General features: G+C 41.0%; 1 protein-coding gene across 1 annotated transcript in view; it reads right to left on the bottom strand.

The window, feature by feature from the left end:
- The window catches only part of TBC1D4 (TBC1 domain family member 4), a 117,114-nt gene that overhangs the window by 40,975 nt on the left and 49,198 nt on the right, over positions 1 to 26,941 (bottom strand). Inside the window, exons 2-4 of the mRNA XM_087759300.1 lie at positions 6,907 to 7,509; positions 5,448 to 5,537; positions 1,710 to 1,814 (exon numbers count right to left, since the gene is read on the bottom strand). Coding sequence (XP_087615426.1) covers positions 1,710 to 1,814; positions 5,448 to 5,537; positions 6,907 to 7,509 — 798 coding nt within the window. The remainder of the gene's footprint in view (positions 1 to 1,709; positions 1,815 to 5,447; positions 5,538 to 6,906; positions 7,510 to 26,941) is intronic.

The raw sequence follows: 26,941 nt of genomic DNA, 5'->3' as shown, positions 1-26,941 counted from the left end.
AGCTGAAATATTTGAGACCAAAATCATACAGTCTAACATTGAAATCATACAGACTTTTTTGAGGGTCTGTCATTTTGGGGGTGAGGGGGTGGGGGCAAAGGCACTTGAATGTAGAAATCTGAGTTAGTTTGTGCCCTGATATGTTTAGGGTTGTGGGTTATTTTGGTTGTTTTTTTTGTGTTTGTTTTTTTTTTTGTTGTTTGGGTTTTTTGTTTGTTTTTTAAAAACCCACAGTTTTCAGCACTACCGGTAATTCCTGGGTGCTCTCTCTTCTTAGCAATAAAGCAGGGCATTGAAGAGTGAATATCAGTCTTGCAATACAGACTGATAATTTTTAAAAGTTGGCAACAATGCCTCTCAAATGGAAGACCCACGGAACAGTGCTAAGCATACGGATTATGACTACACTAAAATCATGAGAACTGTAGCACAGAACGTAGCTAGGTTCAGAACAAATATACAGAAGACTACCAACATCAGAAAACTACCAACATAGCCTGCCCGGCAGCACAGAATCCGGACAGCATTAGGTTTTACAACTCTGCCCTGCCACAGTCACACTGTCACTGGGGTCCAAGTGATTGCATCTGAAAACAGCTCAGGAATGTTCATTTCATACTGCCATGTGGGCATACCCATATCAGTACCGCATCAGAGGTTCATAAATACATGGTTTCTTTATCCACCACATTTTAAGTCTTTGAATTATGCATGGTCAGATTTATCAATAGGTCACATGTAACGTTTTCTGCTAGTACAAAGGTAGAGCTGATTTCATAACAAGCTCCCATTTTGATAAAAGTGCAGCCTCAGCTAGGGCTGTTAGCTGTTTGAAGTTTTATTGACATAAATCTATTCACTCTCAAGCTAGTCAATGGATTAACAAATTACATTTTCAGCTAGCTACAGAAGTGATTTTCAAGTTTAGCGGAAAAAGAGTTAGCAGTTGTTAGCACAGCCATCAGGAACAAACACGTTTCAGAACAGAAATCAATTTCTTTTAAAGCATCAGAGTTTTAAAATAAAAATGTAATAGCCTAATGATTTCCTGTATGTGCCTCACATTATTAAGCTACCTGTATCAGTTAAAACACTGGCACCTGGAACTTTAATGAATTGATACATACTTCATCAAATGTCCAATGGACTTTTTCATAGTTACACACATCCACATATATGGTTTTCTTCTTCTCTGATCAGATGCTATTTGCTTCTTCTGAGGAACAAAACAGACTACAGGGAAAATACTAAAGCTACGTGCAGGCTAAAGACACAGGCAGGATCAGGCCAGGAGTTTAAACCCTACCCTGAAAAGTATGTTCAGGTTTTATCATTAGCTTTGTTACTGATTCAATACATGTAATTACAGGTTTAATGGGGAACCAAGCATCTCAACAATTAGAAATGCAAGAGTTACAGTCAAATATAGAGCCCAAATATGCTCACAGTCTGCATGTGTGAACTCATCCATCTGGATTTTTTTTCTATTTGTTATTGATATATGCAGAGTACCAGGATACGGCTATATACGAACAGAATGTATGCATTTCTTATTGCCTATTTTCACGTTCACCACTGAGGTCTCATACCTGAGAAGACGTGACCACTGAGGCTCAGCTGACACAGCAGAATAACACAGACTCCCATGGTTTAGGAAATGCCTCAGACATCCTCCGATGGAAAAGTTAGGATCATTAACAAATACTCACCAGGGACTCACTTGCACACTGGAACACATAGCAAACATACTGGCTTAACCCAGGTTCAACCGATTCCCGGCAAATGAAGCCAAAGTGATCAACATGTTTTATACCCTAAGAGAGTTTTAAAAACAGCATTAGTGGACTATTTTATGAACAGGTTTAGTTTACAAAATGATCCTAAAAATAGTTACCAGACACCAACACAAAAATTTGAGAAACTGTAAATGCATACTCCTAATTATCGATTTCACAACTACAATAGTTCTCTTTTAAATTGCTTTTTGCATTTAAAAGTTACATAAAGCTCTTTACACAATCAAAACAAAAGTTACACAGCAATAGACCTGGACCTGAATGCCTTCCATTAGGAAAACTGGATTTTCAAGGAAGCGAACAAAAGAGTCCTAGGTTGTATTTGGAATTGTCTCTGCAGTGAAAACTTGATGTAATGAGCCCACGGTAAAACATGGGACTGGAGTAGCATCAAAGTAGCAACAGATCTTCACTTTCCTGTAATACCAGCTTGGACTACACCAAAGAGCAAGGAATGAGTGGTGACATGCCGAATTCCAAGCAAATCCTTAAATAAATTCTTTGAGACCGAGTTACATACCAGAAGTTACAAGACTTACTACACATTACTACTGATGTTTTACTTTCAAGATCCTAGTCTAACTGCTTGACGAGGAATGTTGCCTTGCTAAAAACAGCACTGAGAAGATCAGAGAGCTGCTTCCTAAGAAGCACTATATTCCCAGTCTCAATTCATGGAACATGACTCACTATTGTTAAAGCTTTTGCCAATGTTTTTATCATCTGAATATGCCAATAGTAGATTTTCTTCTAAAGAAAGCCTAACCCCTCAAGTTCAAATACAACAGAAAGCAGAACTCGGTTGCTTGGATCCATCTCCAAAGAAAACACCTATCTCGTGGAAGAGGGAAGGAGGCAAAACAACTTGCTTGTCACTACAGAAAACACTCTAGACAAAACTGGTAATGCACTACGTGACAAGACTGAACATATTGTCACTACACGCTGTAGTTTTTAAAAACAAAATTCCAAAAAAGTTACATTTGTGCTACTTAAACGAAACTTAACAAAGGTGCACAGGGCGTCTAAGATGGCACAAATGGCACATAGTCCACACTAATCCTGACTTCATTGAACCCATTTTTCCTGTGACACATGAAGTCTTCAAAAGCATAAAATGAAAAAGAACAGATGCATACACATCAGTTGACCTATGTAGCAGTGAAGTGTTGCCCTCGGTTTTGCAAGGAAACCATAATTACTTAAGGTGGTTCAGTGAGATGCCAGTTCCCTCACTGCTGACAGAGCCTGAACAAGTCTACTGCTGTCCGATTTCTCAGTCTCCACAGGAGAACGTTTGTGGGGGAGATGGATGTGACACGTGCACCACTGAAGCATAAATAGCACAGTACGTTCCTCATTTAACAGTACTTCCATCACATTTCTTTAAGAGGGTGGCCAGACTTGTCATGCCAAAAGAGCAAAGCTTTTTGTTGTTCTGGGTTTCCTCAAGGTCAGTCAGGCTGCAACAAGAAAACTTCTACAGCTGTCTGACACCTGAGCTTAGACAGCACACACAGGGGTTTATTATCAATTATATTTGCTGCTTTGACAATTATATGGAGCGCAGATAATGAACTGAATGCAGCAGATCAACCATACTTAAGCTATAGAATAAAAATACCTTTATTAGACCAGACTAAAAGAACCCAGAATGCAAGCTAAAGAGAGCATCTCCTTTTCATTGTTTGCAAAGCTTAGAAGAAGAAACACTCCTAAGCTGCAGTCTCACAATACACAGTAAATCACTGCCCTATAAATCCACAACAGAGAAGCCCTGTGGCTAGCACTGAGTTCTTAAAAGAAGTACTGATGAGGTTTATGCAACCAAATCCTTAGACTTGAACAAATTAATGTCTCATTTCTATTGAGCGTAGAAAAAAATTCCCAACTTCTCTAAAGTAGCCATTTTGTATTAAAAAAAAAGGCAATAAACCCCCCACAGTATTGTTAGTGCCTGTTGAGTTATTCAAGCATGCAAAATAACGCTTTGCTCCAAATGAAAGTGAAGAGGTGAAGAACTCCACCTCCAAAGCCCGACACACGGCACGACCTAACACTGTTTACTGTACACAGTTATTTTATTGAAGGAAAGCTAGGCCTTGAAGGTCTGCCATGGTCTTGCTGGTCTCCACCACGTTTTAAAGTCAGCAAAAGAAAAGGCTGTCCCCGCTTAGGACTGCTTTGTTTGACTATTATCAGCACGTACACGCAACCCAGGAGCCCAGTACGTAAAGTTGAAGTGTCACTTTAATTCAGCAAAGTACACCCACAAAGTGGGAGAAGACTCAAGCTGTCTGCAAATTTTGCTTTCCGTACCACTGCTTTAAGCATCTTTTTGATCCGTATTTATTATAAAGCTGTTAATACATCTTTGTTTGATTATACTGTCCCATTCTATATTTGCACTTGCCTTTTTTCTCTCTACTGAGAGCAATACAAACTGTAGTTTAACAGGAGACTCAACTTAAGGGCCTGGACCTTTAGTTGGTAGCTCAAGACTCCACTTGAGTTACAAGTACTGACCAGTTCTTAATTTGTATTAGCACTGGTAGCACAGTCATGCAAGAGCAGATTTGTTATTAGCATTAAAATGAAAGCACTTGGGGGTGAAGTGCAGGTTTAGAGCATGCCAGGAAGTGTACTTTAAACTAGAATAATCATGTTTAAGGAGGCCTGAAGTGATGCATGTGCATGGCAAATGACAGAGTAACATAGTAAAACAAGACCTCAAAACAGAAAGTGCCAGAAGTAACAGCTGCTGAACAACAGCAAGATAGAAAGGTGAATCCTTCAGCCCTGACGTTTAACTTTATAACTTTATTTATTACTGGACATAGCTAGGTTCATCTACTGCCATATTCTCCAGAAGAAAGGATGCAGACGAACTGCTGTTTGTCGGGAGGGCTGATCTGATGCTCCCCTCCTTTCGGTCCAGAGGCTTTGAGGAACTTAGCTGCTCAGAGACAGCACACTCAGAGCATCCTAAATGGAGATTAAGCTACTTCCAAAAGTATATCCAATGCTCTCCCAAAGCAGAACAGTTTATACTTTGTTTTCTGACCAATGATCAGTTGCCACTACCACAACTCAGACTAGGTACTTTGTACTCATCTTTTCTGTACTTAAGCTCTTTGGGAATGGCATTGCATTATTTTTGTGCAGTATCTACTTGAAGCTGCTACGAGATGAGTGAAAGCCCCAATCTGAATAACAGCTCTCACTCTTGTGAAGGCAAATCAGTACTTCAAGGTTGCTGCACGTGTTCATGAAGCAATCACAGTTTAATATCCAATTTCTTCAGCTGTACTCCCCAAAGAAGCTGATGTATCAAACATCATGCAGGATTTGTATATACATTAGATACAAATGCTCAAAATCCTACCTTCCTTTTTTTTTTTTTTTTTCCTGTAAATTAAGGAGCCAATGGGGTAAACCAGCAATTTACTTTCCTTCACAGTAATTTAGATAGGATAAACTGTTTAAAAAACGGCCTTTGAGACCAAATAAAGGAAAACAGCACAGAATGCTGAAAAACAATTCTACATTTCTTTCCTTCTGCTGCGTATAGACCAGCAAGACAACCCAGATGAAGAACGAATAAATTCCTTCTCTTCTGATATCTATGTGTTGCTTCTTATTAATGCTTACCTGAGAACATGAGGAGATATCTTTAAAATTCTTTTCAAGCACAACAGATTTGGTGTCCGGACTGATGAGGTTAACTTCAAACCTTCCAACCTGGGGTGGGATAGGGGGGTGTGGCACAGGAGGGGAAAAAAATAAGTCTAGTTTATGACTGTCTTGGAGGCATAACATTAACAGCAACAAAAATGTCACGATCTAGCCCTTTCTTGTTCACATGGAGTACCTTCAGCACAACAGCTTACTCAGCAGGAACAAGGGTGCCATAATTCAGCCTATGTTGAATAAGAATATTTCAGCAAGAACAATACACACAGTTGAATAGGAAAAAGACTTGGAAAGACAACAGCTTTTCCCCCCCCCCCCTCCCTTTTCTTTTTGAGTTATTTTGGTCCAAAGATCACGTTTGACAGACAATGTTAAAACCTTCAATAAACAATGTGGCTAAATTAAAAGCTGCAATAAAAACCACAATTTGTCGATTTTTTTTTTTCTAAACTATACCGCAGATCAGCTAAGAAACTATGATGATCTTAAGGTGATACTTTTTGGTTTTGTTATAATTCGGGATGAGAAAGAGTAGGCTCTGCAGCAAACTATCTTTCAGTTTTCCCAAACTGCTTCTCAAGAGTATGGAACTTAATTCCATAGAGCTCGGAGAGTTTCTCCGCTAAATCCTTTTCATTACTAGTGATAGCTGTGGCTTTATAAAAGGGCAATGCATTCTCACTTCAGTTAGCATTTCCCCAGGAGAATAAAAGGCGAGAATGATCTTTAAAGCAAACAGAAAGAAAAAAGGCAGGCATCTAGCTCCCTGTTATATTAAGGTCCAAAGACCTTTTCTTTTAGGGGTCACCTCCTTTAAGTGTCCTTTTGTTTTCTCAATCCAAGCTCTAAAGAAGTCAAATGCACTTCAGGCAAGAGAAGAAATAACGGTGAGGTCTGAAGGAAGAAGCCTTCAGTGCAGAGACGTTTGAGTACTCATCTGGGAAAGACAAGCTGAACAGTACAAGTTATCACAGAGGGGCTGGCTCAAACATAAGGCTGTGAAAGCCTTACGTGAAGTTGTGAGCTTCTTTTTAATTGCACCAAAAAAAGGATTTGTTCACTTGGAAGTCTTTTTGAAAGAATACTCACTTTTTTCAGCTGTATCCTAGATCTCACCAATACAGATGAACCAGAACTGCATATAAAATAATTATTTCCCTAGAAACTCTGCTCCTGTAAGTAATTACTCCATAAGTAATTCCTTTTTCTTAAAATTTACCTGAGCTCATGAGTTGAGGTGACTTCCTTAAGAAAATTCAGCTACTTGTGTTGCAATCATTTATGAACAGATACATAAATATTTACAACAAATCATGACACCATACTGGATCCGCACTACTTATCTTGCAAAACTTGTCCCAGCTTCAAAACGCACAGGGTGCAAAACCAACATGAAATTGCTCATCCTAGCACACACCTGGAACAACATTGTCCTGTTCTTCTCAGAATCGGAGGGCTGAACATGACTGGGTGCACTTGCATGTCTTCTGCGTGGCTGTATTTTCAGATTTGTGTCATGAACCCTTCTTTGCATAACTGCAGTGACACTGCTGCATCGGGAGCGAAACTCTTGCTGCTCGTCAAAGCCAGAGTCCTCTAAAATTCGCTCTGGAAAGGAGCCACGAGTGCTGGCCAGGTTGGTCAAGTTGGTCTGGCTGCTGATTGTAAACATCGCAGCATGCCCTGCGGTGTTATCCGGGCTGTCCAGCTCCTCAAATGGGCTATCCAATGGAGAAGCTGGCACATTTCCTTCACACAGTGGTAAGTCCAAACTCGACTCGTTATTCCGCTGCTCATTTAATAGTTTCAGGCGCTGGCGCTCATGAAGGCTGAATTTCTCAATGCAATCATCAATTAGTGTGGAGGGAGCTTTCTTGTGAGCCACCGTCACCTTTCCACAGTACAAGACCTCAAATTTTTGAGAGTCATAGAAGGCATCTTCACTATCCTTACTTGGTTTGGCATCTTCTTTCAGTGCTGCTTTGGAGACTTGTCTTATGCTGCTGATGACATCAGGAACCTAAGAGACAGTTTGAAAGGTCTGTTTAGTAGCCACAAACAAGACAGCACAGACAGTGGTACATCAAACATTTGTTAATATAAATATTCACACAAGTTATTTCTTCAGTAGAGTGCCACTAGCTTCTTGGCTGACAATATAAAAATAGTAAATTCTAAATTCTGTACAGACAATTTATGCAATGGAAGCAAAGCAAATAATTTCTAAATTTTTTACTGGAACCTGTTTCAGAACATAAGTTTTTAAATTACCAGAAGGTCTACTGACAAATGTTCACTTTTTTTTTTTCGTTCTTTCTCTCTTTCTCTCTCTTTTTTTTTTTTTTTTTACTGAGACTGCCTCCTCTTTTCTGTAGCCCTCTTCCCACATCAGTGTCTCTTGCTGATGTATTTTGCATAGGGACATCACTGGTTCTTTGTTTTTATTTTGTAGAGCCAGATATTCCATTCTTAGGACAGTTGTGGAAACAGTTTTGTGAATGAAAAAAAAAAAAAGAGACCAGCAATCCTCATCAGTTTCAACTGATAGTTCTGGAATACAAGTGGCAAGCACATGGAAATTTTACCAAAGTTCCATATACAATTGCATTAGCTCTCATTTATTATCTACTACAAAAACTTCACCCCATCCATCCTATAACATAGCTTACTTCAAGGTCACACTTCCCTGCTGCAATTAAGAAGCACACCCAAATCTCTCTTCTCCTCCATCATTCTTACCTATAGACTCCTACTATACCCTGTAAGGCCACACTGCACATCTCTAGAAGAAACTCTCAATTTCAGCCCTGTATCACCTAGTCTTTTAAGGCCACCTGGTTCTTCCTCCATTTTATCCCCATCACCTTGGGAGGATGTCTGCCTTCAGTATCAGCATATTTAATATGCAAGTTCCTTTTTCATTTTGCCTGCACTAAAGAAAACAAGGACTTGTCCAACTCTACTGACTGCAGATCAGAGTGATTCTAAGTTGCTCTTTTGACAGTGCCTACCTCTGCTTAACTAAACCTCTTTCTCACCAGGTATCATCTTCTCTGGAAGGATAATGAATGGCATCACATTACATGCATTGGGGAAGTTACTAGTGACAATAAGATCAAGAGAGGATATCTATCTGATTTTCGTCACAAGAGAAATGGGTTCTCAACACTCACCTAACCCAATGCAATCAATCAACAGCTTTTGTATTCCATACAGCTTCCCACCGTATCTATAATATTTGATAATTTCTTTCAAAGTATTTTTTCTATTTAAAAAAAAAACCAAAACAACTCTGAAGTCACACCTTAGTAAGTAATCCATGCTCCCTACAGTATCTCTTTCTTTCAGTCACACGATACCAGTTGAAACTTGCTAATGAGGCAACAACCTCCTATGCCAGTACTTCTGCAAGCCATGGCGGAAAATTACCCTGTCTTAACCCCCATCTCCCATTACACATTCCTCCTCCATTGGGCATTCAGCTCAAGTCTGCTTCCAGTTCATTTATTGTAAAATGAAATTCGAGTACCCTAAGATCTACTGGCCATCTGGGTTTCATCCCTATAGAAGTCTTCATCATCTCAGTTTTCAGTGAGGCCAAGAGTTAGTCTTGATATGACAAAGATACCAGAGTGTACTTAATCTTCACTCATTCTCAATACCAGGCTGCTTTACCATCACCCAAGGTGCGCTTCCTCCCAGCCATGCCAGCTCAGCTGGACACAGACAATTCTCACTTTATACATGCTGATTCATATTCCACAATGCAGCTCTTTTTGCACTGATCAGTCCTCTTAATTCTTTCTATGGCCTGTGCTTAAAGAAGCTCTAGAGTTTAAATCCCTTAGCTCTCTATTTTAGCAAAATTCACAAGCTAGCTGTCTTTTAATTAACATTTCCTTTTTTAGAATCCAGAACCCGTTACTTACATCTCTATTCAAAGTACAGTGACAAATGATAATTCTATTCAAAATGCATAAATTCTCCCCGCAATCAACTAGAATAAACAATGTCAGCTGTTTAATTGGCAATTTGGATTTTTTAAAAAGTGTACCATCACTTCCATTCCAATAACTGGGTTCTGCCACTTGCCCATCTCTTCTGACATAAAAGACTGGAGAAGAAATTCTGACGTCTTTCTAATAATACCCAACAGCCTCCTAACACATCCTATCCCTGCCCCCTCTCCTGCCAGCGAATGTCCAAACAGGCTGGGGATAAGACACTACCAACTCTACCACAACAGGATTTCCCATCCATCCCCTCCTCTCCGAGATCTCCCCCACAAGCATACACACGGAGTTTTAAGTAACTGCAATTCTATTTAAAAAACAACAACCTACCATCCTCCTATTTATCACTTGGTTTTATTTCCACCTTTCCAGATCGTGCGTACTCCTCAGTCCCTAGTATTCGAGTCACTATTTACAGTCCCTGCTCCCTGTGTAGCTTTTGCTTCTAACTACCACATATATTGCTACAGTATTTTCCTTTCAGCATAGAGGGACCCCAGCACGAGAGCAGAGGTGTCAGCTCATACTGCCCAACCAATCCGTATTCCCTGCTTTGTTCAGATAACCTTTTTTACAAGCTAGGCTATTTTTTAGAGTGTGCCCTCATCATTATTCACTTGTTTCCTATTTTTCTTCCCATCCACAGAATTAAAGCGATAAATCAAGGTGAAAAATTGAGACCCATTTAATCTTCATAGTTATGAATACTTTTCTTATATACCAATGAAGAGGAAAACTATGTAATACAAGCATATCACAATGGATAAGAAATATCTGTCAGATGGTCCAGAACCAGTTCCAGATGCTCGTTGGTTGTTTCATGGATTCTTTAGATAGCAAGGTGTGAAAAACAGCTTCAAGCATAAGATGTAAGACAGATACTAACATTGCTAGGCAATTATGGATTTTATTGGTCTTTACTGTACAGGAATAACTGTATACCAATGACAATGTGCCAGCTTATACTGTTAGACCTGACCCTCTTCACCTCCAGAGTGATACTAGCCTATCAAGAACCAAGCACCGCTGCCATCTGAGACATACCTGATCAGATTACAATATTTTCATTTAATGTTTTGACTTCAGGAAAAACCATAACTGGGATAGAGTAGAGTCTAGAGAAGAGTTTGCATCTATGTTTTCCTGAAACGCAAGGTACAGGAAAAGTTACACGATTATCAAGCACAGCAACCACCCCAACGTGGCTTTTTACACATTTCTTTGGCACATATCATTGTTTTTTAACATTTTGCTCCTCTGTATATCAAGAAGCCCCAATCACAAAAGTTTCGCCATCAAAGCTGTGTAACTTTTTTGGATTTGGATATTAGCTTATTAGCTGTTAATGTTGAAATTGCAGGGCAAAGTTAGACAAGGGAGTAAGCAGAATGGTGATTTAAAAATACCGAATCAACAGGATGAAACTACTTAACTATTTTTAGAAATCAGTTTAGTAATACTAAGACAGACTCCTGAAACATTCAAAACTTATTATAGTGTTTCCAAGTTCTAGTATTTCCCTGCAGCAGTCTCATGAAATTAAGCACCCAAAAAGGAGAAATGGGAAACCTAAAAGGCCATTGCAGATCTTCCTGGACATACAGTACCAGCTGTTATAGTAGAGCAAAACAAAAAGGTTAAAGGAGTTATCGCATAGTTTTTCAGCATTCATCGGTATATAAAGAAAATAAATTCTTAAAATAGTTAAGCAATTAATCGATTTAACATACACAGGATTTTTTACATCATGCCTTGAAGACAGTTGTGTCAGAGGGAGACTGGAGTAGAGGGGGATAGGCAGTGTACTTGCAGGGTGAGGGGCACGCTTCCAGCCCGAACAAACCCAGTGGTGCCAGTGCCGGAACAATGCAAGAAGAGTTAATTCTCCCATGCTTTGCCTATCCTAAGTCCCGTGGTCTAGGGGCCTATCACCCTTTCCTAAATATTGCTGGGCAGAGAAGGAGAAGATGACTATGTGCCAAAAGGAGTTGCAGAGGGCTTCTCAGGCAGAAAGGTAGGAGCCAACGATGCCATGACAGGACAACAGTTCTCAAACCAGAAGGAGAAACCAGAAACGTAATGCAGGCCATGCCTAAATGTATTATTCGTGAAGTTTCCCTGAACTGCTGAGGAGTAGCAGACTATTACATGAAGCAGAACAAGGCACTTACCAAAAAAAAAAAAAAAAAAAAAAATCAAAACCAGTACAGTGACGGGACAATACAAGCTCATTTGAGATAGACATAATTCCCAGTCTATACAAATTAACATTATAAGCATCTTAAACTGGTATTCTAAATGTTAATTGTCCAATATATTGTATTTATTGACCACAGAACATAAAAAGTCTATTTAGTTCTCACTTTAAATGGTGAAGAGAAGAAGATGAGCTCCCAAAACAGAAGCTGCAAGGTCCTTAACAGCTAACACCCAGGAGCACACACATAACCAGGCAAAAAACTGAAAAGTTGTCAGAAAACCAAGCAAAAATCCCGACAAACTTCATGAAGAACTAGACAGATACGGTATATTATCTAAATGAAGGGACTAAACAACACGCTTACTCAAACGTTGGAACGGCACACAAAGCTTTCTCTAATACAACAGTGACCTCATGCTTAAACAGCTACAGGCACGCTGAACTCTGTTAGGTATTAATACATTGATACCAAACAAAATTGATGTGAGAGTTTCAGATGAGTTTTCCTCCCCTCCAGGATGTCAAGAGCTGCACACGCCTGTCAGGAGACAAGAGTGGCACATGAACTTTAAGACCTTTGAAGTTCATAGTAACTCCTAAATCTCTGAATAGAGCCAAGAGAACTCAGAAGAGCAGAGATCTTTATTCAGGGCTTGTACCAAAACCCCCACAAATGCAAAAGGCCAAAAAGACAAGAATGGACAGTGGGCACCATAGGTACAAGACTAGACCTGTGATACTAGTTCTGCTCCTCAGTATGAGGAACACTCCAAAACTTGGGTGAGGAGGAGAAAATAAAAAAAACAAACCAAACAAAAAAACCCAACAACAAAAAAAACAAACCACCAAAACTAAACATGAAAGTCAGAGTTAAGAAGCAAGTAAGAAGAGCTTCGTAATGACATTAAAGAGCCAGTATTTCACTCCAGGGAAACAGGATCGATCTAATAAGTCTAATTAAGGAGAAAACAAAACGCTTGGGAATCCAAATTAAATTTGTTATTATTCATATTTGAGTAGCCTAAGACTGTGTGAATCACTCTTCAATCAATTAGATCTGATTCAATACGTGGCGATTCAATAATCAAAGTTAGCTGTACTCAAATCAGAAGAGATGGCACTGGTCGAGTTCTGCATCACCTACAATAAGATTCAGCTCTGAACATACAACATAAGAAATAAAGCGTGATAGGTGTTATACTGTCACAAACTCTGTTTACTACAGACAGCAGAGTTCTGGTAAGCTGAAACTAACGACAGCATCGATTTTAGCCACATGGTCCCCCAATCTATTCCATTTGCACCTTACACCCCCTTTGCCCCACCTGCCCCATGACCTTGGTTACAGACGTTATGAGCTACTGCAGTACATCATCCCTTTGGCCAGCTAGTGTAGAATAAGGCTGCAGTACTTCACCCTGGCTAGAAGGCAGAAATATTAACACCCTAGGTCTACTTATTCCAGCTCTGCAGTTCATGGGCTCCATCCAGTTCTGTCCCTTGTGACTAGACGTACAACAGGATCCATACATAACGGAGAGCCCACACCTTCCTCGTGCATAAGCAGTACACTGTTCAAAGTGCACTGAACAGTACTGCGAAGAACTGTTCTACTATACATCAAGACACTTCACTGTGTTCAATGCAGAAACGTATTTTCATGTTGGAAACATCAGTTTAACTGATGTAACTAACGCAAGCTCTTTTATCTGACTTGATTAAAACCAAAAAGAGAGGAATACAGGAAAATAATTAACATCAAATTAAAACTTTCTTTGCATGTCTTCTCATGTCATGCAACTACATTTTGGTTGAAATTAATTCCAACTTTATCAGCCCTGCCTTAAAACCCCAAAAAACAACTTCAGTTATGAGGTGTTTATCACCAATATCTTGAAGTTGCAAAACAGAGAGGCTATCAAGCCTACTAAATCATGCATGCTGCAGCATTAACACTAGAACAGTTTGTCACAACTCCAGAACAGGCAGAGTATCTCCATGGTGATACTGCACGCTTTCTTGAATAGCGGTGACAGAAGTTGAAGCATTAAAAACAAAAAACAAAAAAAAAAGAAAAAAAACCCCAACTCTCTTTGAATTTACAACAGCCTCCAGTGAACAAAGGTGGAGCTCCCTTTTTTGCTGGAGGGATAACGTTCAAATGCATCCCGCAGTAATTACTGCGCGGTGCTTTCAATTCTAACCCAAACTTAGAACTTTAACTCTACAGATATTGCAAAGAAGAACAAAATTCACTTGTTGTATATCATTATTTCCACAGCTGGACAGAATTCCACTGTGCAGGGAAGCTGCAGCTCTTGTTAGTTTGTTTCTAGCTTCCACATGGAAAATTTCAGTCTGGAATTTATTAACACAGCAAAGCCCCTCTTCATACCATAAGGCTTATAAATATTAGCATGACTGTGAAGTACTAATCTAACAAATATGCCTAACAAATCTGGCTACTTAATGACAGCAGTTCTAGCAAGGCGATTATTTCCAAAGCAGGGAAGAAGCTCGGCCCCTCTCACTCCATCACCAGGCGAGGTGCAGCGTCAGATCCCTCCCACCGTACCGAGATACGCGAGATGAATGAACTTCACGCACGCACATTACGAGCGGTCAGTACCTTCTGGCGTGGGTTCCAGTTCAGAAGCACAGGCATATCCAAGCAAAACCGTCACCGGATTTTAGTGTCGTGAACATGAGGGCTCAGGAACAGATTCCCGGGATAAGCAAGTGCAGAAAGAGCCCCCTCTCACAACAGGCTGGCAGTGCTGCCGCAGCATTTCCTCAGGCTCGGTCCGTGATACCGCGGCACGGCCAGAGCTCCGCACGGCAACCGTTACGCTTCAAAAGCCAAGAATTCCCTGACTTCGGGCTGGAAGCACCCGCGCTGCCTCGGATTTGAATAACGAGTCCCACTCGCGATCTAGCTATGTATGCTTAAACACAAACCAAAGAGAAACAGGACACCATCCAGAAATCAACACCCTGTGTTTTGTTAATTACTGAAAGAGGCTGACATCTATCCATTAGAAACTAGCACAACGTGAGAAAAAATTAGGAGCAATCAGACACGACTCTCCTTTCAGTTAGCGTTAAGTTGCATATCCACAAGGTAGGAGAACCCAGCCACAGCAGTGAAACATGAACAGAGACGAAATAAGCCACATATCACATCCTGCTACATACCAGGCATTCAACACCAAGAAGCAGTTCTTATCTTACACAAAAACACACCCAAATGCCAGCCAAAGTGCAGGTATCCGTAACTATTCTCAACTAGAAAGAAGGGTGGGAGAGGGAAAAGAATTTGTTTTAACTGCTATAAATGTTTTTACTGCTATTCAATTAGTACAGCACTGATCATCCAGACCTTTTGTACCTCTAAACCTACAGCAGTCTGCTGCTTCACACGCTGGTGACAGCGCTCCACTTAACAGTTTTCATCATTAAAAATGCATCTTTCCAATAAAGAGATAAAAGACCAGCTCAAAGTGACTCAATTTATGCAGTCATGCAAGCCATTTGTTGACTTTGTTTATGCTAGAGATATTTAGAAACAGAAGAACAGAAGAATTTGTCTCCATGGGCTGACTTAGTGCTGAAGGAACACCGACTATCTTCGGTTTTACAGAAATGAGGAGGATTTGTAGCCAAGAGAGACGCTATGACAAAGGGAAAAGAATAACAGTAGAATTGCTTAGCGCTTCTATAACCCACTTGCACTTAGTGTAGTTCTAAAAACACAGTTTAGAAAACACAAAGTCAGGTTCTCAGCAGGCAGTAATAAGCATCTGCCATCAACTCCGATTCATTCTGGGCTAACACAATACGAGCCCAGTATCAGGAAAGCGGCAACACAGGGGCTGGCAAAGAAAGACCCAGTGAAAGTAGCTTTTGGAGCTTCAAGCTGACTGTCGCCCCTGGCAGCTAGTGCTTTCACGTTTCTGCTGTTCTCTACAGGTTCACGAGTGCAGCCAAAGCTTACAGCAACAGAAAACACATGAAGAACAAGCCAAAAACCCATTAAAGAATTGCATATAGCAAAAGTTTTGCTTTCAGGAGACAGTCGTCCTCCTGTTTGCCTGGCCTATATGTTCTTCCAGGTGATGGGTCAGGACCCAGTTAGGTTTGTTTCTAAAGAACTCCTACAGAGCACTGCACTTATTTTACTCTGACATTCAACCTCATGCCATATATTGTGGAGATCACATACTCCTGCTGAAGGCAAAGCTGAAGACTACCACTAAACCAGCCTAAAGAGAGATTTTTAGATAGGTAAGATAAAATAAAATAAAATAAAATTCAGTTCTCAAAATAATTCTTACTTGAGATCAACCCAGGAATTACTTCTGCTGTTTAGTTTTGATACAGTCAACCAGCAAAAAAAAGTCTACCACAGTTGCACGGCTTATGCTTTGAGAACCCACCACATGACCTAATTTGCTACTGGAAACTTGTGGATCACCTAACACGTTCTGTGCACTACACACGTACACAAGATGCTGCTTTGCCAAGTATCCAAATTTAAATAAGCAGTATAATGATAGAAGGTGGATCAAGTTACTTAACAGGAAAGAATGTGTAAGAGTTACAAGACTGTTTGGATGCCTGAGCAGACAACAGATGCCTTTTTTTATACTTGCATGCAAGCACTCTACAGTGGTATATCAAAGAATTTCAATGATGGCAGTGACAGCATAGCCCAACAGGAACATTGCTTTAAGTAAGGAAGGTTCTTGCATTCAGTATTTCACTCCTATGTTTAGACCAGACTGATGCTTTTCCACCTTTCAGATACAGCTCACACTCACTCTGCTTGAATACTTTGCAACTCATAGAAGCGTCAGCACAGAGCTCCCATGACGATCCTTACATTCTTTGAACACGTAGAACAGTAAGTCTCAATTCACCTACCAGTTATACTTTGAGCGTATGCAAGTACTCTCAGGTTTGTTTCCAAGTTCGGGACATAGTTCCCAGGGAAAGATTTAGCAAAGTGCAGCTTGCTTGTAACATCAGTTCATCTTAAACTTTCCAACTGCTTTAACCCAAGTTTTTCCACACTATGAAAGCACAAATTCAGATATTAACTAGGAATTTTCTCCTGAAAATTCAGCATTTTTAACTTAATTTGGCATTTCATTTTCTAGTAGGAGGTTTATTAAGGATGTTGTTTTTAAGAACTCCATCATATTTAACACATACCCTATTTTTGAAAGGGCTTGCCTGAGAAGATAAGGCTGTCACGTGGACAGTCCCAAACAATTAATACATTCTCTGCATTCATTTCCTTTTGGGAAAAAAAGAAAAAAAAAAAAGCAAGCTACTGTTGGAGAGCTCACTGAAGTATTTTGCCCATTTATGGTCACTATCCCCTTCTCAAATACAGATCAGAAGATAGTGAACTTCATTTTAGCAGATTTAAAGTGCAAGCGCTAAGACTGAAACAAGTACTCCATGCACCGCATTTAAAAAAGCAGCAAAGTTTTTTAATTCAGTAGTTTTAGATAGAAGATCTCAAGATTTTAATTTGAAAAGATGAACCAACATGTTGATTCACTATGAAATGAACACACCTTGGAAAGTCTGTTTTTCCCTAGTCAAGGGATCAAGGTTTCAGGACTCCTGAGTGGCAGACCATGACGACTCCTGAAGTGAATATCAGCCCAGATTTGGTTGAAGACCACCTGCATCTGATTTCCATGGATGCCACCACCTTTATAAAACTTATCACTGAACGAGAAGATGGTAAGTGGTTAGTAATTCAGCACTCACTCTGGGAGATGGGAAAAATTACAGACTCTATTCAGTCTAAGAGATCTAGAAAGTGTCTAGATAATTGGTCCAGAAAAAGTCAGACACTGCAATAACTTCTAGCCCCCTTGATAAGGCTAGAAGTTCCTCAGTGACATGAAACCAAGGAGTTAGATCTTTTCCTATTTTTTTGCAGAAACTCGTGACTACAGTATTGAGAATCACAGAATCATAGTATTGTTTAGGGTGGAAAAGACCCTAAGATCATCAAGTCCAACTGTTAACCTAGCACTGCCAAGTCCACCACTAAACCACGTCCTCAAGCACCACGTCTACCCGTCTTTTAAATACCTCCAGGGATGGAAACTCAACCACTTCCCTGGGCAGCCTGTTCCAGTGCCTGACTACCCTTTCCGTGAAGAAGTTTTTCCTAATATCCAACCTAAACTTCCCCTGGCGCAACTTGAGGCCGTTTCCTCTCGTCCTATCGCTTGTTACTGGGGAGAAGAGACCGACACCCACCTCACTACAACCTCCTTTCAGGTAGTTGGAGAGAGCAATAAGGTCTCCCCTCAGCCTCCTCTTCTCCAGGCTAAACAACCCCAGCTCCCTCAGACACTCCCCATAAGACTTGTTCTCTAGACCCTTCACCAGCTTCGTTGCTCTTCTTTGGACACGTTCCAGCACCTCGATGTCCTTCTTGTAGTGAGGGGCCCAAATCTGAACACAGTACTCGAAGTTGCAGCCTCACCAGTGCCAAGTACAGAGAGACGATCACTTCCCTATTTCTGATACGAGCCAGTATGCCATTGGCCCTCTTGGCCACCTGAGCACACTGCTGGCTCATGTTCAGGCGGCTGTCAACCAACACCCCCAGGTCCTTTTCCGCCAGGCAGCTCTCCAGCCACTCTTCCCCAAGCCTGTAGAGTTGCATGGGGTTGTTGTGACCCAGGTGCAGGACCCGGCACTTAGCCTTGTTGAACCTCATACAGTTGGCCTCAGTGCATCGATCCAGCCTGTCCAGATCCCTCTGTAGAGCTTTCCTACCCTCCAGCATATCAACACTCCCACCCAACTTGGTGTTGTCTGAAAACCTACTGAGGGTGCACTCCATCCCCTCATCCAGATCATTGATAAAGATATTAAACAGAACTGGCCCCAATACTGAGCCCTGGGGAACACCACTTGTGACTGGCTGCCACCTGGATTTAACTCCATTCACCACAACTCTTTGGGCCCAGCCATCCAGCCAGTTTTTTACCCAGTGAATCGTACACCCATCCAAGTCACAAGCAGCCAGTCTCTCCAGGAGAATGCTGTGGGAAATGGCATCAAATGCTTTACTAAGGTCCAGGTAGACAACATCCACAGCCTTTCCCTCATTCATTAAGCAGGTCACCTTGTCATAGAAGGAAATCAGGTGAGTCAAGCGGGACCTGCCTTCCATAAACCCATGCTGACTGGGCCTGATCCCCTGGTTGTCTCATACCTGCTGCGTGATGGCACTTGGGATGACCTGCTCTATGACCTTCCCCAGCTTCAAGGTCAGGCTGACAGGCCTGTAGTTCCCTGGATCCTCCTTCCGGCCCTTCTTGTAGATGGGTGTCACATTTGCTAACCTCCAGTTGACTGCCCCAGTTAGCCAGGACTGCTGATAGATGATGGAAAAAATTTTTTATTGTCTTTTACAGCAGTAGCCAGATTAAGTTCCAGTTGGGCTTTGGCCCTTCTGATTTTCTCCCTGCATAACCTCATGACATCCTTGTAGTCCTGCTGAGTTGCCTGCCCCTTCTTCCAAAGGTCATAAACTCTCCTTTTATTCCTGAGTTCCAGCCAAAGCTCTCTGTTCAGCCAGGCTGGTCTCCTTCCCTGCCAGCTTGTCTTTTGGCACATGGGGACAGCCTGCTCCTGCACCTTTAAGATGTCCTTCTTGAAGAACGTCCAGCCTTCCTGGACTCCTTTGCCCTTCAGGACTGTCTCCCAAGGGACTCTGTCAACCAGGCTCCTAAACAGGCCAAAGTCTGCCCTCTGAAAGTCCAAGGTAGCAGTTCTGACGACCCCTCTCCTTACTTCTCCAAGAATCGAAAACTTTATTGTTTTGTGATCACTATGCCCAAGGCGGCCTCATCACATCATCCACAAGTCCTTCTCTGTTTGCAAACAAGAGGTCCAGTGGGGCTCTTTCCCTAGTTGGCTCCCTCACCAGCTGTAGCAGCACGTTCTCTTCCACACACTCCAGGAACCTCCTAGACTCTTTCCTCTCCACTGTATTGTATTTCCAGCAGACATCTGGTAAGTTGAAGTCCCCCAGGAGAACAAGGGCTGGCACTTGTGAGACTTCTCCCAGCTGCTTACAGAATACTTTGCCTCTTCATCCTGGTTGGGTGGTCTATAACAGACTCCCACCATGATATCTGCCTTGCTGGCCTTCCCCCCGATTCTTACCCATAAACACTCAACCCTATTGTCACCATCATCAAGCTCTATGCAATCAAAACACTCCCTAATGTACAGGGCTACCCCACCGCCTCTCCTTCCCTGCCTATCCCTTCTGAAGAGTTTATAGCCATCCATTGCAGCACTCCAGTTGTGTGAGTCATCCCACCATGTTTCTGTGATGGCAACTATGTCATGGTTTTCCTGCTGCACAATGGCTTCCAGCTCCTCCTGTTTGTTGCCTATGATGCGTGCATTGGTGTAGATGCACTTCAGTTGGGCTATTGATCCAATCATCTTTTTGGGGGGAGAAGCTCTAATTCCTACATGACCATTCTCAGGCACTTCTGTGGTTTCTAACACATCCATAACCCTTGCGTCTTTGCTGCCGCATGGCTCTCCATCCCCTACCTCCAATGAGACAGCAGGCTGAAGGACCTCGCTAGTACACCATTTCTCAAACACTGGTGCGCTGCCCCCAGGCTTATCTCTAGCAAGCCTGGTTTTATCCCTTTCTCCTTCAAATCTAGTTTAAAGCTCTTTCAATGAGCCCTGCTAACTCCAGTGCAAAGAGTGCAAAAGAAGTTTCAGACTACAAACTTTACTTAAAAAAGGTTCCACTTACAGAGAGGTGGACACCAAAAACAGTGTCAAGCAGCAGGTGACACTGCGGCAGAGACACAAAAAACTTACTATTGGGTTCAAGACACCTTTTCTCAAAAGGACATTCACTAAGAAACCATGAAAGACAAATGCATATGATTTATCAGACAGTGTGCATGGAGTACAAAAAAAACGGATTGCAACCTAATAGCCTTTCAACAGCTCCTCCATCCCTGCCAAGTAACGTCCATTAGTTTTTTTAGTACTTTGGAAATAGACACCTGTACAAGTACCAGCTTGTCCAGTAATCTCACACTTCACAAGAGCAACCACATTATCTCGCAACAGTATCAAATGCCGAAGCAGCGAGTAGTACAATTAATATTTCCCAGATAACAACCAGCAAACAACCCTAGCATAAACACACTGAAAGAGGATTTCAAAGCCATATTGATCCAGATGCTGAATTCCCAACCCCTTTGAAACCAGGTGCCGGGCAGAGCAGGGAGCTTGCACCTCATTAGACTTCCGCCAGGACCGGTGACTTGAATCGCCACTTCGCCTGACGGAGACAGAGGAATAACGAATACCATGCCTGAAGGCAGAGCTAGCACACCACGAAACACCAAGCGCTGGTCTTGCCGGGAGTCACAATAGTCTAATCTTGTCAATCGCTAACTGTTAAAAATACTAAGATTTCATCAGCTGCTTACGTTAGCTGTGAAAAGAATTAAATACAGCTAGACAGTTACGGTGTTCAAAAGTAAATCTGTACAGACACAGTTGAACGGGTAAATATTTCAGATTTAATAGCTGAAAGTAATTAAGTGCATGGTTGTTTTACTTTTCCAGGCAGAGGCATTCCAAAAGAGCTACAGAGTTACTATTAATAATAATAAAAACACCCAACCCACAAGACCCAAGGGCAACAGAAAAGGAAACGCTTTCCCAGAAAGCTTTGAGACAAATGAGTCAATGAAGTAAAGAGACAGTAAGGTCCTTTCAGAGGCACAGCTTCATACGGCAAAACTGTTGTGCAAATAGCGATATACATGACTATCTAAGGGTTTGATTAAGACCCAGGAGACCATTTGCATCTATTCCCAAAAAGCTTGTGAGAGTGTTTTGGTTTGGATACGAATCTGGTTATAAAACTGTAGGGAAAAAAGGAGCATGAAAGTACTCAGTTACTGCGCAAGGAAGAAAACACGATAGGTGATGAATACAGAGAATCAAGACGGATGGGAAGGAGTTGTTTCTGAGGGTACATGGGGAGTTCCTGTTCGTTTTTTAGGTGACATTTTCATATACCCCAGCTAAAGTAACTTTTGCAGTGCTTCACTAATTGCTACGGGTAGATACTACTTGTTTCAGTACTGCTAACCTTTATTTTCTCAATTTAGTATGCCTGGTACGTGATAGATATTTCTGAGCCAGCAGTTGCACAGCACTGACTAACAGCATAAACAACAAGATTTAGGGAATCAGCTTTTGGAATTGGCTTGAGTCTGCCCAGGTAAGCAGAATTAGGTAGGTTGCATTAACTAACTAGAGCTAATGTTGCTAACAACATTCATAGGAAGAGTGGCATAGGCTTTATCATGTCCTAGCAATATGATCACAAATACACCCAGGATTTCTGGAATTTATGTTCATTATTAAAGCACACCAAAGCCCACACTGTTTCACCTTCTTTGGCAGCATGTTCATCTTACTAGTACTATTAGCACATCTTACTTGGGTACTTATATACTAAGGTATGTTCCCTGCACGTAGAGGAGAAAGGCAGCACTGCCTCAATGTCTAGGGCTTGGCAAAAGTATGCTTAGATATAACACGGCAATCCCCGACATGTGGCTCCTGTCTGGCCTGAAAACTACGCTCCCATTTCTGGACTGACGTGGGGAGGGATGGGAAGGGAAGAGTGGCTTTGCCACTGACACAACAGTGTTTTCATGACATTTAAATAAGTTATTTTGAATGATAATATAAATCCCATTCACTTCAGATTACCACAGGAGTTTCTTAAATCATTTCAGCGAAGGTACTACTCATCATGCTCAGCTGCAAATCGAAGCAAGAGATGGCTTCAAGTAACTTAAAGTTTCAGAAATAAGCATGTGAGTCCTTCTTTCATAAGAGAAGATGGTTTTATCTGGACCAATGAACTTAAAGCTCAGTTTAACCATAGATCCATCATTCTACAGCTGAAGCTATTTTTTACTTACGATAGCCCAGATTATGAAATATTTCTTTCTGCAACTGAAAATCAGTTTGCTGATGAGAGTTAGCAGTGAACATGTAACTATTAACGGAAATCGGAAAATAAGCTCCCCTGAGGAGTGAACTTCATTCCTCCTGCCCATCAACTCTCCCTCCCCTGGGGGAGCTTAGCCCATCTGGGAACTATCTACAGTAGGAATTTATTCTTGGTCATGTCTGGATGTCCTGTTCTCACTGAAGTCAAGGCTGAAATTTGTTTCGCAAAGCCAGCGAGGAACATGTCAGTTGTATCATAAGAGCGAGCACATTTCATAATATATCTGTCCTGTGCTCCCCAGCATCATATCTAGAAAGACAAGATATGTCTTACTCACCAAGCCTCAGTCTTTTGTGTGGTGGGATTAGCAAGCATGCCTTCCAGTTTCCGCTGTGACACCCACAAGGGCTTCCAAAACAATTCCATACATTTTCATATGGGCACACTTCAGGGAAGAATGATAGAGATCTCAACTTCAAGGGTTATCCCAAACATGACAAATACACAACGCTAGCTAGATTTATTATTCTCTAGGGAGTTTTTAAACCATTTGGCATAGTCCCAGGTGCTGCAGTATCTGTTCCTGAGCTCTCAGGGAACTGGTGCTAGCACAGGATACAAACTGGCATACTTCTGTGGTTTTGCTCTCGAAAAACTTAACATCTTGCATAAATTAGGTAACTTCAAAACAGAGTTAGGATACAATGAAGCAGGTGTAACAGATTCATAGCTTAATCAAGAGAATTTTTATTAGAAATATAAAAGTTCAGAAATTAATACGGGCGGTCAGCTAGCAGAAAATCTGAAAAACACACAATTCATTTAAGAAGCTCAATTAAATTCATAGACCAAGGTGGAGTTCAGTTCATAGGGATTTACATGAATAGAAGTGAGTAAAACTGAATATATTAATGTCTCTGTATTTTTAGATGAATAGAAGCCAAGTTGAGCCAAGTAGAAATCTTTTTGTGGTGGTGGTGGTTGGTTTTGGCTTTTTTGTTTTGTTTTGTTTTTTTGGTTTGTTTTGGTTTTTCTTAAGGGGGGCACTATAAGAGGGTTATGATGCATTGGAGCAAGCAATGACAAAATTATAAGAGAAAGTAGTAGAAAACATAAGAACGGACATATTTACTCCCAAATTCAGTACTTAGTATGTAAATAATTTCAAAGTGGCATATGAGAGCAGTTTTCTGCAGTGTTGCAACCTGCCTAGCTGAGGGTCCTCTCCACAGATGCTTGAACCTATATCCCATAGAGATTTTTACATCCTATTTCCCTTCATGGGAACACTGGGAATGACTAGCTCAGACTTGGATGTTCAACTTATTATCATACTAAAGTACTGCACTTCTGAAGAGGAGCTTCTACTGACTCTACTACACAAGACAGCTAACCTGTGTTTCACACTGTGCAGAGCGGAGATTTCCATTTTTCTGAATTTGATTTGTAATCTTATTTTTTCAACATGCTTCCTCTCCCCAAGCAACAAGGAAGTCAGACAGGACCCGTTTTATGCCAAGGTCCTTATGCTTATGACACTCCTCCTTCAGCCTGACTGCTTCAAAGATGCATCACATACAAACACCAGTCTTGGAATTAAACAATTTGGAATTGCTCGCCAGCATGTAACATTTGAGAAACTGTCTTACTTTTCATTAGTAGCAGCTTCATGATGATTGTTAGCCTAATTTATTTAGATGATGCCTGTTCTGAGGTTGACCATAGCGGACAGGGATTCTAGAAGGACACATAAAGTAGAGTTGCTGCAAGGAAATGGTAGAGCTCAATAACATTTTTTTTATACATACAGTAAAAAATGCTAATGAATGGCAAATTTAAAACTTGTGCCCTCTTTTTGTATTAAGAACACAAGAGGAAAGCACTTTGAGCACCCATTAGAAATCAATCCATGTTAAGGACATACTGAAATAAGAGCTAATCAAAGGGAAAAAAAAAAAAGTTGCTGGATTGACAGGTCTGAAATTTTTAGGTACAACCAAGGAATGATAGTCTTTTGAGGTTAAAAAAAAAAAAAAAAATATATCCAAAGCATCAAGCTGAGTGCTCGTCACTTCTGGAAATCAGTCACTGGTTTAAGTGGATAAATAGGTAAGTAGGAGGCTAATTTTAAGGCAGCACTTCAAAGAGACATGTTAGGTAATAACAGATACACATCATGTAATAACATCCTGGTATTATACTGACTGTTCTCAAGTGACATGAAGGTAAAATATAGGATTTAAGACATACAAGGCTTATTTCCAATGGTGAGTATCTGAATACTGTAAGATTTGGATACTGGTGAAGAACAATTGGCAGTGCTAGTATTTTATTTGTTGTTTCTGTACCTACAGGCAGGAAATTAAGATCAAACTGAGGTCATGCTGGTCTAATGTATGCTGACTTCAATAAGTATTTTAACAGAAATAAACAAGACAGAGTCATCTTTGCAGGCAACTTCTGCCAAGAGTCCTGTATTGTTAATATATAGCTACACCGATCGCCTGCTGTGAATTCCCAAGCAGTTAAGAACTGTTCATGATGCACAAGCTCCACAAATAGCCCCACCTCAATAAAACCTGAGGGATGCACACTTGCCATTCAGAAATTAGGATTCCCCCCAAACTTTATGTCTTATTTCATAGTCTAGAAGTTTACAGTAGAAGAGCTGTCACTTATTCTTCTAAGAAAAAAATATATTTGTATGCCTTTACCCAGTTTATGGGATACCCTACAGTTTCATCCTGCAAAAAAGCCAAACAGATAGTTGGAAGACTATTTATGTACTATGGAAGGATTTAAAAAGAGCACCTTTATTTACTTTATAGTTATGATGTATCGGCTTCAGAACTCACACGATTCTTTGTATGCAAAAAAGCTGTGGACAACAACAGTAGATACTTGATGGAAGAAGCAATAAACCACTGCTTTTTATTCATGTTCTTCTGAGTTTTGTTCTTTCAGAGTTTTGATTTACCATGCTTTTCAGGGGGGAAAAGAAGGACCTGCAGTTATAGGAGCTGTCAAATCTTGAGACCTGATATTCTGGTAAGAACAGAGTATATGCTAGTTAAACTTTTACAAATTATTTATGATGTTAAAATGTGGAATAACACAGTGCTTTGGATTCTGCAGTTCTCAGCAGTAAAAGCATGTAATTACTGATACAGTACTAGCCCTCTCAAACCAAGCAGAGTTTTGCCTTCAGAGCAAGGCCTGATATTTTAAGCCATGAAATTAGTTTGGGGAAGTGATGAAAGAGCAAGCAACTCCAGCTGCTAAAAGCACACTCACTGTCATCCCTGAAGCTCCCAAGCACCTATCAAAACTGCAGTGGACAAAACAGCGTGTTTCTTACCCCATACAGCACAATTAGAAAGGCTCAAATTTACAAGAAGAATTACCCAAGTGGTGACAAGAGGACAGATAAAACTCCTACCAGAAGGAGACCCCCCTAAACAGCTGGTCCCTAGAAGGGTTCCTACGTGCAGCTGGGAAGGAAGGGATGCACCTGGAAGCTGAGATGCTGAACAGCTTCCCCAACACCACCTCCCCCCCAGTATTTTCTCAAGATACCACACCAAAAATGTTTACTCCTAATTATTTATCATTACAATTGCATACAAATATGATTGCAGACATCGTTACATTTCTACAAGGCTTAGTTGGACGCTCACACCCACAGAAGGTAAGAACGTACTTCCACGTGCTCATTTACAAAAATTGTCAAGTTTTGCCACCCCAGCTTTACACAGTGCTTTCACAGGCTCCGTGAGCAGGCTTTCCCCGAACACAGACTAAGAACTGCGGCTATGAGACTCTACCCAGCAGCTGCTGCTCATAAACTGGCTAAAACGCAGTTTCAGAGCTCTTAAGTCCCTAGATAATTTAAAAATATCTAACAGACTGAATAGGGGAGTGAGCTGTTTTTTATAACACAACAGGTCCCTTCATCACGTTAAGAACAAAGCTGTATTTATATTATTTCACCGCTTATCTCAACGCCACCCTGCGCTATCTAGTAAAACACACACCATGCTTTTGTGATAAAATACCCCGTGCGAAGGCAACCTTACTTTTCCACCAGGACGTGAACACATGTCCTGAGCCCCATTACAAGCACCACAGAAACAGCTGATTTCAGGTGGCTGTACTCAGCTTGGATTTGATTAGCAGC

This window comes from Nipponia nippon, unplaced genomic scaffold (assembly GCF_047370975.1).
Source record: "Nipponia nippon isolate SJK-2023a ecotype South Korea unplaced genomic scaffold, ASM4737097v1 scaffold_2, whole genome shotgun sequence".
Taxonomy (NCBI): domain Eukaryota; kingdom Metazoa; phylum Chordata; class Aves; order Pelecaniformes; family Threskiornithidae; genus Nipponia; species Nipponia nippon.
Note: the sequence above shows the minus strand (reverse complement) of the source record. Positions and strands in the feature narration are given on the sequence as shown.